The following is a 17,214-nucleotide window of genomic DNA, read 5'->3' on the forward strand; positions in this document are numbered from 1 at the left end:
CTACTGGGACTGATCCCATTGGCCTCTGGAACTTTCTTCCAAATAAACATGTTTAGTTTTACACTGTGTGTGTCTATGTGTGTGTGTGTGTGTGTGTGTGTGTGTATACATACAGTGGTACCTCGGGTTAAGTACTTAATTTGTTCCGGAGGTCCGTTCTTAACCTGAAACTGTTCTTAACCTGAAGCTCCACTTTAGCTAATGGGGCCTCCCGCTGCCGGAGCACGATTTCCGTTCTCAACCTGAAGCAAAGTTCTTAACCCGAGGTAATATTTCCGGGTTAGCGGAGTCTGTAACCTGAAGCGTATGTAACCTGAAGCGTATGTAACCCGAGGTACCACTGTGTGTGTGTGTGTGTGTGTGTGTATATATATATAAAGTGTGTTCTGAGTGAGGAATAAGCCAATTACACTGAACCAGGTCATCCCTGTGGGATTGTACAGTACAGTATTTGCTTGATCTAGTTTAACATCAGGTTAGTCAGTGTGTAATTTAGGATGCATCTATTTTTTTTTCTACACTCATCTCATTAGTTTTTGCTCTGACAGAGATGCTGTCAGGGGAAAAAAAAACCTTTTTCATCACCCACCTAGCCCCTCAGGAAATCTAAATTCCTTAAAGTTAGATGGTTTATTCTAAGATTTTCTAATGAAAAAGAGAAATGATATATGAGTGGGAGAGACTTTCCCCTTTAGACATGCTTTCCCATCAGGCATTCATCTTTTCCACCCCCCTACCTTCCTTGTTTTTTTGGCAAAGTGATTTCATGTCATCTGCATTTGAAAAGAATCGTAGCCATAGTTGCCCCATAGCAAACCCAGGTGCAGTATGCTTAAACTTCATTAAATTCCCCCACCCACCCCTTACTTATTTCATACATTAGCCATGTTCTTACCAGGGAGCAGTTTATTCCACACACACCCTGCTCCCAGTAATATGCATTAAGATCAGATACTGGGAGAAGTGAACAGCAAGAAACCAGTGAAAAGCAGTTTCAAACAAAAAAAGGGGGATTTTTCTTTACAAAATCATGGCAAACAGGTATGTACTCTTCTATGAAAATACAACAACAACAACAACAACAACAACAACAACAATAATAATAATATTTATGCTCCGCCCATCTGGCTGGGATAGAGCAGCTTTCCCTCAGACTTCTAGAAGATTCAAGCTACAATTCACATTAACCTTGACCGTTGGACTTGAGTGAAGTTGATGGGAGTTGTAGTCCAAAACATATGGGTGCCCCCAGTGCCAGAATCCTGCTTCCTACGGCCATGCCTTTGCCATAGCCTGGAACTCCCACATGAGCCAAGCCCCTCAAAAAGGGCTTAAGGGCTCTTCCACTCCGTGTGAATAATAGCTCTGGCAGAAGCTTTCCTTTAGGCACTTCAATGGTTCATAACCATTTCCCTGTGTCTTGGCTTCTGCAGCAGAACTGCATTGTAAAGGAAAGTGCCATGCCAAACCTACTCCTACTGTTGACTCTGCAGGGGAGATTGTCACAGAGTCCTTTGCCTTTGTTTCAGCTTAGAAGAGTGAGTGCCTAATAGACTTCGAGCGTAGGTGGGTTGTAGATCAGAAGTTGTGCTAGGGACCAGAAGGTAAAAAACATTGATTTAGTCAGGGCCTCCCATCGTCTGTCTAGCTTGGAAGCATTAACCACAAGGATTGGGGCTATCAAATTGTAAATGGCCTTGGCACTACCAGTTGCAACCAGTGACATGAAAACTCGTCACCGGTTACCCAAATTCCATGTGATGATGGCTCATAGAATGCCTTCTACTAACAGGCTGGTGGTTTTGTTCTTGTTTTGGTAGCATCACCATGACAATTATATCCTTAGTACTTTGGGTTCCTGGGACGCGGGTGGCGCTGTGGGTTAAACCACAGAGCCTAGGACTTGCTGATCAGAAGGTCGGCGGTTTGAATCCCCGCAATGACGGGCTGAGCTCCCATTGCTCGGTCCCTGCTCCTGCCAACCTAGCAGTTCGAAAGCACGTCAAAGTGCAAGTAGCTAAATAGGTACCGCTTCGGCGGGAAGGTAAACGGCGTTTCCGTGCGCTGCTCTGGTTCGCCAGAAGCGGCTTAGTCATGCTGGCCACATGACCCGGAAGCTGTACGCCGGCTCCCTCGGCCAATAAAGCGAGATAAGCGCCACAACCCCAGAGTCGGTCACGACTGGACCTAATGGTCATGGGTCCCTTTACCTTTACCTTTACTTTGGGTTCCTGGGACTATTTAGCTTAGGAATAGGAAACCTGGTGAGCACCAACATGACCAGCGGTCAGGGATAATGGGAGTTGTAGTCCATCGGTATATGGAGGGCAAAAGGTTCCCTATCTCTGAATAAGGTTACCCTGCTAGGAAACAAGATGACAAGACAATGTCAGCCTTCATGCTCAGTGATCAATCTGGTGCACAGCTGAGGAGTCTTCAGATGCTTAGCTTGATGAGTAGAAACTTTCTCTTTCAGCTGGGACCGTGTTATCCACCCACAGCAGTATAAAACATTCCAGAAATGTTAAATGCAAATACATATTACACACCCCTTCAACTGGCACTGTCAGGGCCTTAATCCCGTAAGATCATGATTGTAAACAACAGGTAAAAATAAAGTTCATTCAAGTTGGCCATGGGTTTTAGTGTGTTTTTGGTTAACTGTGCAGTAAGGCAATTCTGCTACATGCAATCTAATCCTTCTATGCTCATGTTTTCTGGGGTATTAAGGCAACCCCCCACAACCCACCAGCTGCCCGGGACACAGATTGTCTAATACACTTGAGTAATGATGTGACAAGTCGGTGGAAATAAAAACTTTGTCAAAATAAAAAAGGAAAAGAAAGTGAGAGAGATCTGAACCCCTCTGTGGTGTGATAGGCAGCCTTTGTTTCAGCACTCGTATTGCTCCTAGTTCTCTGATTTTGTTATCATTGCATGGAAGTAAAACATGGCTAATATATAACTTCACTGAAGCGCTCCAGCTGAACAAGCCAAATTCCTGTTATTAAATGTACAGCAGACTAAACAGTTTTGTTAAATATCAGGCATCAAATTACACCCTTTGGATCTCTGCTTGTCACATATCCACACTGTAGATTAATCACATTTGTTATGGTTTAGTTTGAAAGACTTTGATTTTTTTAAAAAGAAGAAGAAGAAGAAAATCTATAGCTATTCTCTGAAGCTGTTTGTTATTGCTAAGCAATACCATTTTTAAAAAATGGTCTGACAAATAATATTTAAAAACCCATATTTTGTTTAACAAGTCTGATGTATGATTGAAATAATACAGTTCCTTTCCGCTTTCTAAGGATCCGTTAAGCTTAGAGTTCCTTCATAGAAGCAAACATCTTTAAGTTAGAGTCCGTCTTGAAAAATGTTGCATGCTGTGGTTCACTTTTTAATATATGCATATAATATTGTGCTATTCTTTACAAACAAATCTCTTGTTTTCTATAAAAATAGGAAAATCTCTTGTTTTCTATAAAAGGCTCTGGGACCACTCAAACAATCTACAGCCATAGGTGTTTCCTGAAAGCCTTTGGTGGTGTTAAACATTGTACAACACTCTTTCGTTCAGGACAAAATTGCTCATATAACTCAGAACGTAGAATGAACCCCCCCCACACACACTATTGCTGCAATCAGCTCCTTTTGTTCTTTAATGTTCATTAAAAATACTAGAGCAGCTGAATGAATAGCCGGCAGAGGGTGTGATATTTTATTGGTTACAGTGGTCCCAGATAAATTAGCCTAACTGATCAAGTTGCATTGGCTTCACACACATTAAGAGCAAACTGGGCATAAGAAAAGGAGATATGTAGGTATTGCAGGAGGTTCATTGGCACTTATGGACTCTCACTGGCAAGCTGTCATTCTCTATATAAATTTTATTATTATTATTTTTTTAAAAATTGTGGTTTTAACATTTGTTCATCCTCCTCTATTTCACCAGTTCCTTAGTTTAATAGACTAACACACCAACGTGGGGATACAGGGCATAGCCCGTAAATGGCTGTGCTCTTTTATCTCTGGTCGGGGACAGAGGGTGGCGCTAGGGAGGGAGATGTCGTCGCGCCACTCCTTGGTGTATGGAGTGCCTCAGGGCGCAATCCTCTCCCCGATGCTTTTTAACATCTTTCTGCGCCCCCTTGTCCAGATTGTCCAGAGCTTTGGGCTGGGCTGTCACTAATATGCTGACGACACTCAGCTCTATATGCTGATGGATGGCCATGTATAAGACGGCCCCTATTTTGGGGGACTCAGATTTAAGAAAATCCACCCTCAGCACTATCTATGTATAAGACACCCCCTAATTTTGGACATTATTTTTAAGGGGGAAAACCTAGCCTTATACACGGGAAAATACGGTAGTTATGGTAGGAAAGATGCAAACACTTTTCTTCTCCAGAATGCTATGCACACACAGAACAAAAAGTCACCCATGTGACATAAACCTAACCTAGCTGCTCCTGCTCTTATTTCCCATGCTATATTTGCTAAGTACAGCCCCACAGCACTGCTTTGGAGAGCCAGGATGCAGTGGTTTGAGAGAATGTTGAATCCTTTCTTCTAATGCTCCTTTCTCCAGTGTAAAACACCCTATGTGCTAGTGTGTGTGTGTGTGTGTGTGAGAGAGAGAGAGAGAGAGAGAGAGAGAGAGATGAGTAAACATATAAGTGTGTGTGTACAGAAAGTATGTAGAACAGCCTTTCTCAACCTTGGTTCCCCAGATGTTGTTGGACTACAACTCCCATCATCCCTGACCGTTGATCCTGCTAGCTAGGGATGATGGGAGTTTGGGTCCCCAACATATGGGGACCCAAAGTTGAGAAAGGCTGCTGTAGAGTGTGCTAGCTCCACCTCATCCTTCCCTGCCACTTAGGTTGCCTTCCAACCTATGGAGGCCGGTTCATTAGGACAAATAGGACACTGCCTCACCAGCCTTAGCATTGATTCTTCCAAGCCCCCCACCCCACCCCACCCCCGGCCTTCGTACGTACTTACAAGACCAGTGGGTGGACCTGCCTTGTCTGCTTCTTCCTCCTTAGTCTCAGTTTTATCCTTGTAGAAATGAGCAGAGAAGAGGATGGTGAATTAGTTGGCTCTGCCTGTCATAGGTCATGACTGCTCCTGGCTTCCCTGCCAGTCCCAATGGGGTCACCAACCACCACTGCTTCCAGCTTCTGCCTGCCTGAAGGGGGAAGCCTCCTAAACTTGTGGACGCTTCCTGATTTTCCATGAGTGCAGAAGTTTCTGCATTTCAGACAGTTGTCTTCCATGAGAAGAAGACAGTAGAAATGGGTGGAGAAGGGTAGGTTTAACATGCTCATAAACAGTGCTCCCTTTGCTCATGTGTTTGTTTCGATCTTTGTAACACCTGAACAAACATTAAGAAATAGAAACAAAAATAAAGGATACAGCTTTCTTCGCCATCTTTTAAGGATAGCCTCCTTGCTTATTTTAGTTTAGGGATTTGGGAAGCACTATATATATATATATATATATATATATATATATGTGTGCAAATAGATCTGTTCGTCTTATACTTTTAAAAACCTTTTTTTTTAAAAAAAAAAAACAACACTTTATGGGAGTTGCCTCTGGTATAATGTACACAAAATAATGATGGCTTCTCTACGTTGGTTTTGCATCTTGTTATATTAATATGCTGAAATATATTATGTTACAATACCTTGTTCTTAACTGCAAAAAATACCCACTGTAGTTCCTTTTGATATTTCTCCTCAGACCAAACTCCGACACCAACCCGGTTCCTAAAGAACTGTGATGACGTGGGACTCTTCAATGATATAGACTGTTCCTTAGAGCATGAGTTTAGAAAGGCACAAGAAGAAGAGAACAATAAAAGGGTATGACTTTGTAGTATGGAAACATGCCCCCCCCCCCCGCCCCTTCCGATATGCTGTGTGAAAGCAGAGAGAACATGACTGAGGGGGAAGGACACACACACAACCTTTTAGACTGGAAACTAGGTGGCACTATAGATTGTGACATGTTTTCTAGCTTGCATTAACTGCTAAAACTGAGGAGACAACCTGTGATGAAGCTACTGAAGGAGCAGACATTTACAAAGGTGATTTGAAGAGGGCCACACTTAAAACAAGGGCATTTCACAAAAGGACAGAGGGGTCATATCAAGTGCTGTGGTTCAGCTCAGCAATGGAGCTTCACTCACCTCTCCTCTCCCCTGCTGCCCCCTGGGCACCCTCAAAATATGCTCCATAGGGCCCTCCAGAGCAGTTTTTGGGGGTGCACAGGAAGATGAGAGGAAGGGGAAGTGCTGTGCAAATTGAACATTTACAGTGATGGGGAGAATCCAGAATACACACACACACACACACACACACACACACACACACTTCCAGTATGTGGGACTGTACCCTAAATCTCTGAACTTTCTAAAATGTATCTGTGGTGGGCTTACAGATAAGGAAAGTTCATGATTTTTGCCCTTTTAATATACCTTAGAATCATAGAATTGTAGAGTTAGAAGAGATCCTAAGGGTCATTTGGTCCAACCCCCTGCAATGCAGGAATCTCAGCTAAAGCATCCATGGCAGAGGACCATCCAACCTCTTCTTAAAAATCCTCCAACAGAGAGTCCACAACCTCCCAAGGGAGACCGTTCCACCTTGTGTTATATCCTGTGGTTTTGTTTCTATCTTTGCCAATTTGCAGTCAAAAATAGGTTGTAGATGCTGCTGATGTATTCAAATTAATTCTAAATCAAATTTACATCAAGGAGAGAGAATTCTAATTTATAAGCACGGTAAAATTGCCTGTATTGTTTGAAAAGGATTGTGTCTATTAGCATCTTTTATTGTTTTAATTTTTACTACAATCTATAGTATTCATCCATTGTACACTATGCCAGTGCTTTGTTAGTATGTAATGGGATTGTTTATTTCGTTCATAAAATTTATATACCACTTGATTGTAGCAAAACCCTCAAAATGGTTTACAAAAAAGATAAAACAATAAAGTTGTCACTAACAAAATGACAACCGCCATGTAAAACATACAGAAAGTTAAAACGATGTTAAATTCATACAAGCTTTCTAAACTTCTGGATTGGAAGCAAGCTGCCAGTGTTGGGAAAGGGTTTGCCTGTGAGTTGGATCGCACCTGCCTACATCTCTCCTTCCAGGTAAGTGAGCCTTTTGGGGTAGAGTAGGAATTGCTTCTGTTCTTTCGTGCCTGCGGAAGAAATGCAACAGGCATTCTGCTGGGCACAGAAAGTGGAGAAATGGAAGAAGAGGAGAGCAGCAGGGAATTGGCTGGTGATTTTTGCAGCAGCTGCCTGCAGCCTGCCCCTTCCAGCCACAAAATGTGAGCACTTCCTTTGGGGTAAATATCCACCTTCTTTAAGGACGCAGAGATCCTTTGCCACATTATCATCCAAATCATTTCCTGGGTTGGTGATGGGGAGGAATGACAAGTTTTGTCCCAGGTGACAGCTGGGGTGTGGGTCATGCCTGATATTGTTATGCTGTAGATGTTTCCTAGTTCAATGTCCCTTGACATGGATTGCAGAAGACCTTCTGATATTGCTTTACAGTTTACGTTTCCGAGCACAATTCAAAGTGTTGGTGCTGACCTTTAAAGCCCTAAACGGCCTCGGTCCAGTATACCTGAAGGAGCGTCTCCACCTCCATCGTTCTACCCGGACACTGAGGTCCAGCACCGAGGGCCTTCTGGCGGTTCCCTCACTGCGAGAAGCCAAGTTACAGGGAACCAGGCAGAGGGCCTTCTCGGTAGTGGCGCCCTCCCTGTGGAACGCCCTCCCACCAGATGTCAAAGAGAACAACAACTACCAGACTTTTAGAAGACATCTGAAGGCAGCCCTGTTTAGGGAAGCTTTTAATGTTTGATGTATCATAGTATTTTAATATTCTTTTGGAAGCCGCCCAGAGTGGCTGGGGAAACCCAGCCAGATGGGCGGGGTATAAATAATAAATTATTATTATTATTATTATTATTATTTATGTTGGGTTATGCCTAGAGTGATTCAGATTTTTTCATATGTGCCTGAGAAATGTTGAAGGGAAGAGAAGTGGCTTTTTAAAAACCTCAGTGACGGTACAGCCCAGGGGCGTAGGATTCCATCATAAGATGCCATGTGCTTTCATATGGTTCTACTTTCTGCTTTACCCCAAAGTCTCATGTCCCTTGGCAGATTTGGGCTGTGTGATCCAGTGTGCTAGGCTTTCAGAAGAAGGTTCGAGACTCTGACAGTGTCTTGAGTCCTCCTTCCTCCTTCCCAAAGCCTAGTTAACACTTTCCCAGCATTGGGAAGGAGGTGGGAGGGCTCTAGGACCCTGCCAAAGCCCTTGAACCACTTCCCCAAACCCCAGCACCTGCTTACCCTGCTTTGGGAAGGCAGCACGAAGGCGCTGGGCACCAAATTTTGGCCTTTGCACAGGGCACCGTATTACCCAGTTCTGCCACTGCTAGCACCCTCCACTCTGATTGCTCTGTTATTCAATGCTACATATGCTCATGAAATTTCACTCATCCATGGTTTTAGATTGGATGAAGGAACTGACCTGGTGGGAAAGGATACCATCGACTATGGTATCCTGCTGGACCATTCTACTACATGTGCCAAATTGCATGTAGCAGTTTGTGTAGAATGCAAGTACTTTATTTTATTGTGGCCCCTGGCTTCCAATTATGATGTGAACCTATTTTGCCAGGTAAATACTTGCGAGCAACAAGTCAAATCAAGAATTGTGTGCACATGAATGAACCAGTTCAATTTCAGTGTTTATTTTGATCATTCACCATTTATAGAAGGGATGGGGCACCGATGCTCCTCCAGATGTGGTTGGACTCCAGTTCCCATCAGCCATAATAGTCAATACAGTGGTACCTTGGTTTAAGTACTTAATTCATTCTGGAGGTCCGTTCTTAACCTGAAACTGTTCTTAACCTGAAGCACCACTTTATGGGGCCTCCTGCTGCCACCGCGCCGATGGAGCACGATTTCTGTTCTCATCTTGAAGCAAAGATCTTAACCTGAAGCACTATTTCTGGGTTTGCGGAGTCTGTAACCTGAAGCGTATGTAAACCTGAAGCGTATGTAACCTGAGGTACCACTGTACTCATAGGAATGTTGGACATTGTACACAACACTTTGCACTGGCGGTTCTCAACCCGTGGGTCCGCAGATGTTGTTGGACTACAACTCCCATCATCCCTGAGCTCTGGCCTTGCTAGCTAGGGGTGATGGGAGTTGTAATCCAACAACATCTGGGGACCCACAGGTTGAGAAAGGCTGCTTTACACAGTGAATATAGCTACTTTCCTCCAGGAGCTTACAGTAGAAATGTTCAGCAGAGGCATCACAAAGGAGGGGAGGAAAAGTGGAGGCATTGATAAGGGGAGAAATGGGACAAACAAGCGCATGCTGCAACTGCCTTCCCCAGCCTGGTGCCATCCAGCTGTTTTTTTACTACAACTCCCATCCTCCTCTGCTAGCGTGGCTTTTCTAGCTTTGACTGATGGGAATTTGGACAGCACCAGTTGGGAGAATACTCCCCTCACAGATGGGGAGCTCATACTCATAGATGAAAAATAGTTGCATTTGGGGGGCATAGTTCCTAGTTCCTTGCCCCAGATTCTAGTTTACTGACTATCAAGAAAATTAAAACTATAGCAAATTGTGTTTGATCATATAAAACGAAGGCCGCCTGGCATCCCTTTGTGACCACAGCCTGTAACTGATGGCTGCACTTTGAACAGAATGTGTCACTCAGACTGGGCTGTCCCTCGCAGCAAGGTAGACAGTAACGGCAGATCAGGTTATCATCTAAGCCTCAAGCAACAGGTTTTAGGTTTACACTGGTCTGAGCATAAAGTATCCCAAGCATTTGTCATAGGTTATATTTGCAAGCACATGACCTTTCCTGCTGCTGGAGAAGAACTGCTGGCAAATTGACTCCAGGGCAATGAATGGAGGTCTAAGAGAATAAAGTCAAGGCTGGGGCGAGCAGTACTCCCTTTGCTACAAAACAACTGGACTGGCTCTGTTGAAACATCGGGGTATTAAACCTCACCTGCATCTGTATGTGACAGAAAGAAAGTGTGAGTGGCGTCCAACCAGGAACTGTATAAGGTACTCTGTTTGATGTAGGGGTGTGTGTGTGTGTGTGTGTGTGTGTGTGTGTGTGTGCACATACAATGAGAGCTAGGTGTGTCTTTGAAATATATCGCACAGTAATTTACAAGTTGTTAGATGTGTCAGATGGTGATGGTGACAGCAGCAGTAAATAATAAATAGCAAGGATTGAGAATGAAATAGCATCTGTTCATTCCTCCACACCATGGCAAGGAACCTTATTGCCACTGCTTCCTATTGCTAGACTCCCTTGGAGATTTTGCACACTGATCTGGGAATTATTGTGACTATTGTACTCAGGAGACTATGATATGGGCAGGGGAGGGCTTTAAACTTTACCTCCACCATGGTCGCATTCAGGACCGGGTGGGAGCCTGCAACTGCTATTTACTATAAGAAACTCCATGCGATAGCTGTTTGCTTGAATAGTATCACATCTCATTTCTGCCTCGGCGCAATACTAGTAGCAGTCCTCTCCACTCCAGTCTGATTCTATGCTAACAAGTTTCAGGGGTTTATGTTTCCCAACAGCAGTTTTGCCCTGTCCCCCCAAATGGCTTAGTCAGTGCATTTGAATTAATCAGGAAATGCAGGAGAAGGTATCTTGTTATATTCAAGCATTGCCACCCACTGAGATTTTGGTGGCTCTTCCCAGTGTGCCATCTGGATTGCGAGATATTCTGTAACGCTTGTGGCTGTTGCTGAGCTTTAGGAAACCTCATTCTGGAAGCACCCTTGTCGAATGTTGTCAGACTTTGTATGAACGTACAATTCCATTCTGCTTTGCCAACCAGTACATACACGCTTGTTCCAGAAGACTGTGAGTCATGCCAGTGAAAGTGATAGGAGTGTGTGTGGAGGGGGGGGTAGATTTCACTTCTAACTTGTGGTTTTTGTTAGATAATGATTCACTGTTAAGAATTCCGGAACCAGAAATACTCTAATATCTCCTTATAAGGCTGTGGTGCTAACAGTTGCCCATTAGTTGCTAGTTCTGTCTGGATGATTTTAAAATGCTGATTATCACATTTATGGGCCAGATAGAAAATTTCAAATTCTTATAAGGGAGGAACAAACAGTAATTTGAAATATCTTTTGGAGAGAGCAGACATGGTGCCACTGTTTCCTGAGAGATTCTGGAGACTGACAAACCATTAATAAGTGATTAGAAAAATGGACTGTTGTGATAAAAATGAGGAAGGGGGATGATGAATGTATTACGTTCATAGAGCTTCTGAGCTGAAGGTGCCTTAAAGAGAAAAAAATGCTCCGGCTGTATATGTTAGGGTCACTGGCGTTATTGACTATTGATTTAGCACGAGGCATTAGGAGTTAATAGCCATCTTTCAAAAACTGTGCTGTGGTGGCATTTTGCTGTATGATTTGTTATGCACTGTAATTTGGAACCTCTCAAAATACATCAATAGAAGGTCGTTTTTAAGATTTCAGACACTTAGGCAAACCGTTTAGGATTCACTCTCCCTGCAATGCTGGTCATCAAGGAATCTGCAGTAATTCCAGTGCAGCTGCCTAGAACCTGCCTATTACGGAGGTGGTCGATGAGGAGCATTTGGAGAACATTTCTCATCAATACAGCTATGGATGTCTGTAAGGAGGCTGAAACAGAACAGAGCTGTGTGCTTACTATCATGGGGCACTTAGAGTAAGCTAGACACAGGGGCGGAGGAAGGGGAGTGTGGTGGGTGCGGGCTGCCCTGGGTGTCACCACTGAGGGTGACAAAATGCCAGGCGGCACTCACCGTGGGGCCTGCAGCGCGCCCAATCCACACATCTCTCCTGTGAGAGACACAGTGGCTTGGGCATGCGCAGGCTCCCCACTGCCCAAACGGTCTGCCAGTTGCCTCCCCCCCCCCCAGCTGAGGGTGGCTGAGTGGGAGGAGGCCCTGTGGTGCGCCCCACTCCTATGGGGGCTCACACTGCCCCTGGGCACACTGCCCCAGGCGTCCGAGCAGTTTCCTCCACCTCTGGCTAGACAATTACTTTCTCTGAGAAAAGCAGAGAAGGCACAGGAAACTCCTGATTCCTTGTTGTTGTTTAGTCATTTAGTCATGTCCGACTCTTCGTGACCCCATGGACCAGAGTGCGCCAGGCACTCCTATCTTCCACTGCCTCCCGCAGTTTGGTCAAACTCATGCTGGTAGCTTCGAGAACACTGTCCAACCATCTCGTCCTCTGTTGTCCCCTTCTCCTTGTGCCCTCCATCTTTCCCAACATCAGGGTCTTTTCCAGGGAGTCTTCTCTTCTCATGAGGTGGCCAAAGTATTGGAGCCTCAGCTTCACAATCTGTCCTTCCAGTGAGCACTCAGGGCTGATTTCCTTCAGAATGGATAGGTTTGATCTTCTTGCAGTCCATGGGACTCAAGAGTCTCCTCCAGCACCATAATTCAAAAGCATCAATTCTTCGGCGATCAGCCTTCTTTATGGTCCAGCTCTCACGTCCATACATCACTACTGGAAAAACCATAGCTTTAACTATACAGACCTTGGTTGGCAAGGTGATATCTCTGCTTTTTAAGATGCTTTCTAGGTTTATAAATCCAGTGTCACCAGGTGGCTAAATTATATAATTATACCATCATAACTTTGCCCTTCCAAAAGCCATGTTTCATAGCAGCTTTGCTTTGTTAGCCAAATAACTACGGAAGTGGAAGGAGGCATATATCAGTGGAACGCATATTTGTGCGCTCCCTGCAACAGTGTGATTGAGGGAGATTTCAGGCAAAGCTCCAGCACCTGCAGCTAATTTCTAGATTAGGGAATTTTGATTGTGGGTTTTTTAAAGCATAACTTTTTAAATATTGACATGCTGGTGCTTTATGGTTGGCACAGGCCTAGGGAGCAGCCTTTATTGCAATAGCTTTTTACTAAGATACTGCTAAGATAAGGCTCCTAAATCTTAACAGCCTTCTTTCAATCCCCTCTTTTGTCTATTAAACACAAACTCTTCTCTTTCCCAAGCCGAGCTGTAACCTGGGTGAGTAATAGGACACTGCTGATACATTTTAGCGCAAGGTGCACTTCTGCCTTATTTATGGAGACAGACATGCAGGTTGAGGACTTAATCATACCTGATAAATCATCCTGGAAAGCCTATTAGAACCATATGCTGATTTTGCATTAATATGGGGAGTATGTTTTTAGTCATGTAGGACAGTGTTCTGTGCTTCCCCCTCTCAGGGCTCCCCTTTCCCACCCTCCCCCTCCTCTTCCGTTCATCCTTCCACCCTTGTTTGTGAACTATTTATGTGCTTAAGTGGTATCATTGGTGTGGGGCGGGAGACGTTAATCTTAGAAGTATTGTGAATGGGAACTGGCGAAGGAGGAAATAAAAAGCCAGACTGGCTAAGCCTATTATGGCTATAGCCATCTTTATTTTGTGGGAATTCCAAAGCTGGAGCCAAAAAAAGCCAGCAACAGGAAACACCAATAAAGGCTTCAGAAAGCAGAGGAATGGCGATTGCTCAGCATAAGGTAGTCATTTTCAGCCAGGTGGTTAGTAAAATACTGCAAAGGTTGCTGGAATCCTTCAAATCGTTGGCTTCCTCCCCTTCCTTGGGATGGATGAACCTGCCCATTTCTCTCAGTTCCTCGCTTTTCCATTCTTAAATCCATTTCTCCACATTTCTGAAGCATTTTGCAATGGGGGTGGGGTTTCAAAAATTCGTCAGCATTTCAGTATGACTATTTTTTGTATAAAAACATTTTTGTACGTAATGTTGCCTAATAATACACATTCTTCGCAAAGCATTTTACACAATATATGTATGGTTTTTTCACTATTATGGGAATGCATTTCTGCACATACATTACTGCTGCATATCCATTTTTGTACACATTACTAGGCTGGAGAACTGCAGAATTCAGAAATGTGTTAACTTTGAAGGATGTGTTTTGGTTCGAATATCGTTTCAGAAAGTGCAAATTTGGTAGGTTCTTCCTTAAATGTGAACTTGATTGCATTTCTCCCCCATCTCTACTCTTTCCTTATACTTCAGGAATAAGTTTCATTTGCTTTTCAAATGAGATCCACACTGAGTCGTATTTGACGTGACGCTCTATTTATTTCTCTAACAAAATGTACAGTATATACCACTTGACTGTAATAAAACCTCCTGTAAGACATTTAGAAAAAAATATTAAGATTATCAGTTAAACACAAGTAAATTTGTTAACATTAATGCTAAAAGAAATCCTATACCCTTTTAAAATGTGGCTCTTTTTTGGGTGGAGGGTGTTTTTGGGTTATTGTTCTTATTTTGATGTTATATATTGTGATCTTTTCTGTGAACCGCCCTGAGATCTCCAGGTATAGGGTAGTATATAAATTCAATAAAAAAATAAAGAAATGTGGCACACTGGATTAGTGCATCTGGCTGTTACCCAGAAGGTTGGTGGTTTGAGTCCAAGTAGGGATATTATTATTATTATTATTATTATTAGCTGCTGTGTACAGGATTACTGCATTACAGGGGTTGAATTAATTAATGACGCTTGGGGCCATTCCAACTCTACAGTTCTATGATTCAATGTGTTTTTAGCAGGTGCCAAAAAAACTGCAGTGAAGATGCCTGCCTGATGTTAGGTAAAGGTAAAGGGACCCCTGACCATTAGGTCCAGTTGTGGCCGACTCTGGGGTTGCGGCGCTCATCTCGCTTTACTGGCTGAGGGAGCCGGCGTACAGCTTCCGGGTCATGTGGCCAGCATGACTAAGCCACTTCTGGCGAACCAGAGCAGCGCACGGAAACGCCGTTTAACTTCCTGCCGGAGCGGTACCTATTTATCTACATGCACTTTGACGTGCTTTCAAACTGCTAGGTGGGCTGGAGCTGGGACTGAGCAACGGGAGCTCACCCCGACACAGGGATTCGAACCACCAACCTTCTGACTGGCAAGTCCTAGGCTCTGTGGTTTAACCCACAGCGCCATCCACGTCCCGCCTGATGTTAACAAGCAGGTAAATCTATCACTAACAGTTCGGTTCCTAAATATGTTTACTCAGAGGTAAGCTCCAGTGAGATCAACAGGACTTCCTCCCATGCAATTGTGTTTAGGATCGTGGCCCAAATGAACTGATTGCTCAGAGATCTTTTTAAAAATTACCATTGACGAAATCCTTTCCATCTCCTTTGAATTATTTTGCCAGCTCTCAGTGCACTCTGTGTGATGCGCGGCACAACCCTCTGTATGCTTACTAAGAAGTAAATCTTTCTGAATTCAAGGGGCTTTAATAAGTTTGTGATTGCAGTCGTGGCATTATTATTTGCTTATAAATCTACTTGCTGCTTAAATGAATGGAGAAGGACAGAGGATTCCAGTTGCTGTGTCAACTGGATTTGTTTCACCTTATACAGGCTGCCCCAATCTATTCTAAGCCTCCCTCAGGATATCCGGGGCTTTTGCAATTGGGCCTTGCTTCCTAGTCCCAAAAGGCATGTTTCCTTTCTGCAAAAGAAATGCTGTTGTTGATGAGGACATATACAGCGAGTAACTACAAGAGTTAATCCCACAATGCAGGCCCTTAATTTGTGCCTCAAGGTCAAAGGAAAAGAAAACAGAAACAATATAGGAGGCATAAATCCACTAAAGCAGGAACAGCCCCCTAGTAAAGTAGAGGATCTAGATTTGATATGTTAGGTATTAGTGGCAGCTAACAATGGGATACTGATCATCCCGTCTTAAGCCCTTTATGTTGCTTTAGTGAAAGAATGCCCTTTTCATGGCCTCTTCAAGCACTGCAAGACATGTGTGTGGAAATTAATGTACTGGTTATTGTTGTTGCTTTTTAAAAAAGACTGTTCCGTAAGAAAACAACTGATCCCTCTAACATTTGTTACTTCATATACACCTTAGCTATTGTCAGAAAATAGGGTGAATTTGTACATGCTGCTAAGGAGTCCAAACTGCTGCAACCTGCAGCCTCTCCAGTCCTGTCCTGCCCTGTGTCCTGTGCCCCGTGGGACGTAGGTGGCGCTGTGGTCTAAACCACTGAGCCCCTTGGGCCAGTGATCAGAAGGTCGGCAGTTCTAATCCCCGCAACAGAGTGAGCTCCCGTTGCTCTGTCCCAGCTCCTGCCAACCTAGCAGTTCGAAAGCACACCAGTGCAAGTAGATAAATAGGTACTGGTGTGGCGGGAAGGTAAATGGCATTTTCGTGTGCCTTGGCTTCCGTCACAGTGTCCTGTTGCACCAGAAGCGGTTTAGTCCTGGTGGCCACATGACCCGAAAAGCTGTCTGTGGACAAACGCCGGCTCCCTCGGCCTGAAAAGTCACCTTTGACTTAACCATCCAGGGGTCCTTTACCTTTACCTTTTACCTGCTGTGGTGTAGCGTCTGTATCCAGCACCCAGGGCAAGGTACGAAAGAGTCTGGGCACCACAACTCACCTGTAGTGCACCCACAGGAATCTCCGTAGGCTGGCAAAAAGACAGTTGAAAATATATATACATACAAATAAAGCTGTATTCGGTGGATGAAAGGATATATGATGTTTGACATGATTGAGAATCGCAGAGCCAGAGACGAAGAATTTTAAAGTGTTAAAATCGAGATGTGGAAAATATGGAAACAACGAGGAGAGGCAGGACTGAGATTTGGAGATATGCTTCAATGTCCAGACTATGGGAAGTCCCGAAAAATCAATAATTATAATTTGGATGATAATTTGGTCTTTTTTATTTTAGTTTTTTATTTTAATTGGATTATGATTTGATATGTTAATTGGATTTTTTTAATTGGAAAATTAATAAAAACGATTTAACAAAAAAGAAAAGAAAAAGGAATCTCCTTAGGCCAGGCCAAGGAGCTGGTGCGCTGCCACCCAAGGCTTGAGTGGCTGCTTCTGCATCCACTCCAGGCACGCCAGTGGCACCCTGCCGTGCCTTGTGGCTGCATGCTCCAATCCAGGGACCTTGCCTGGTGGCTCTGCGGTGGGCCTGGGGCAGGAGGGAGCTGGGAGCCTCCTAGAGCAGCAACAACATGGCATACACAGCAGCAGCCATGGCACGAGAAGCTTGTGGTGCACTGTTCAGAGGTGTTGAAGGAGGAGGG

General features: G+C 44.0%; 1 protein-coding gene across 8 annotated transcripts in view; it reads left to right on the forward strand.

The window, feature by feature from the left end:
- Positions 1-17,214, forward strand: part of CREB5 (cAMP responsive element binding protein 5) — a 263,319-nt gene that overhangs the window by 72,059 nt on the left and 174,046 nt on the right. For 7 of the 8 annotated variants that reach the window (XM_080974908.1, XM_080974909.1, XM_080974911.1 and 4 more), the window contains exon 5: positions 5,755-5,876. The exons of the other annotated variant lie outside the window; for it this stretch is intronic. In XM_080974908.1, the coding sequence (XP_080831034.1) occupies positions 5,755-5,876 (122 nt within the window). The remainder of the gene's footprint in view (positions 1-5,754; positions 5,877-17,214) is intronic. 8 annotated transcript variants of the gene reach the window in all.

This window comes from Podarcis pityusensis (genome assembly GCF_964106645.2).
Source record: "Podarcis pityusensis genome assembly, chromosome: 12".
In the NCBI taxonomy this organism is placed as follows: Eukaryota; Metazoa; Chordata; class Lepidosauria; order Squamata; family Lacertidae; genus Podarcis; species Podarcis pityusensis.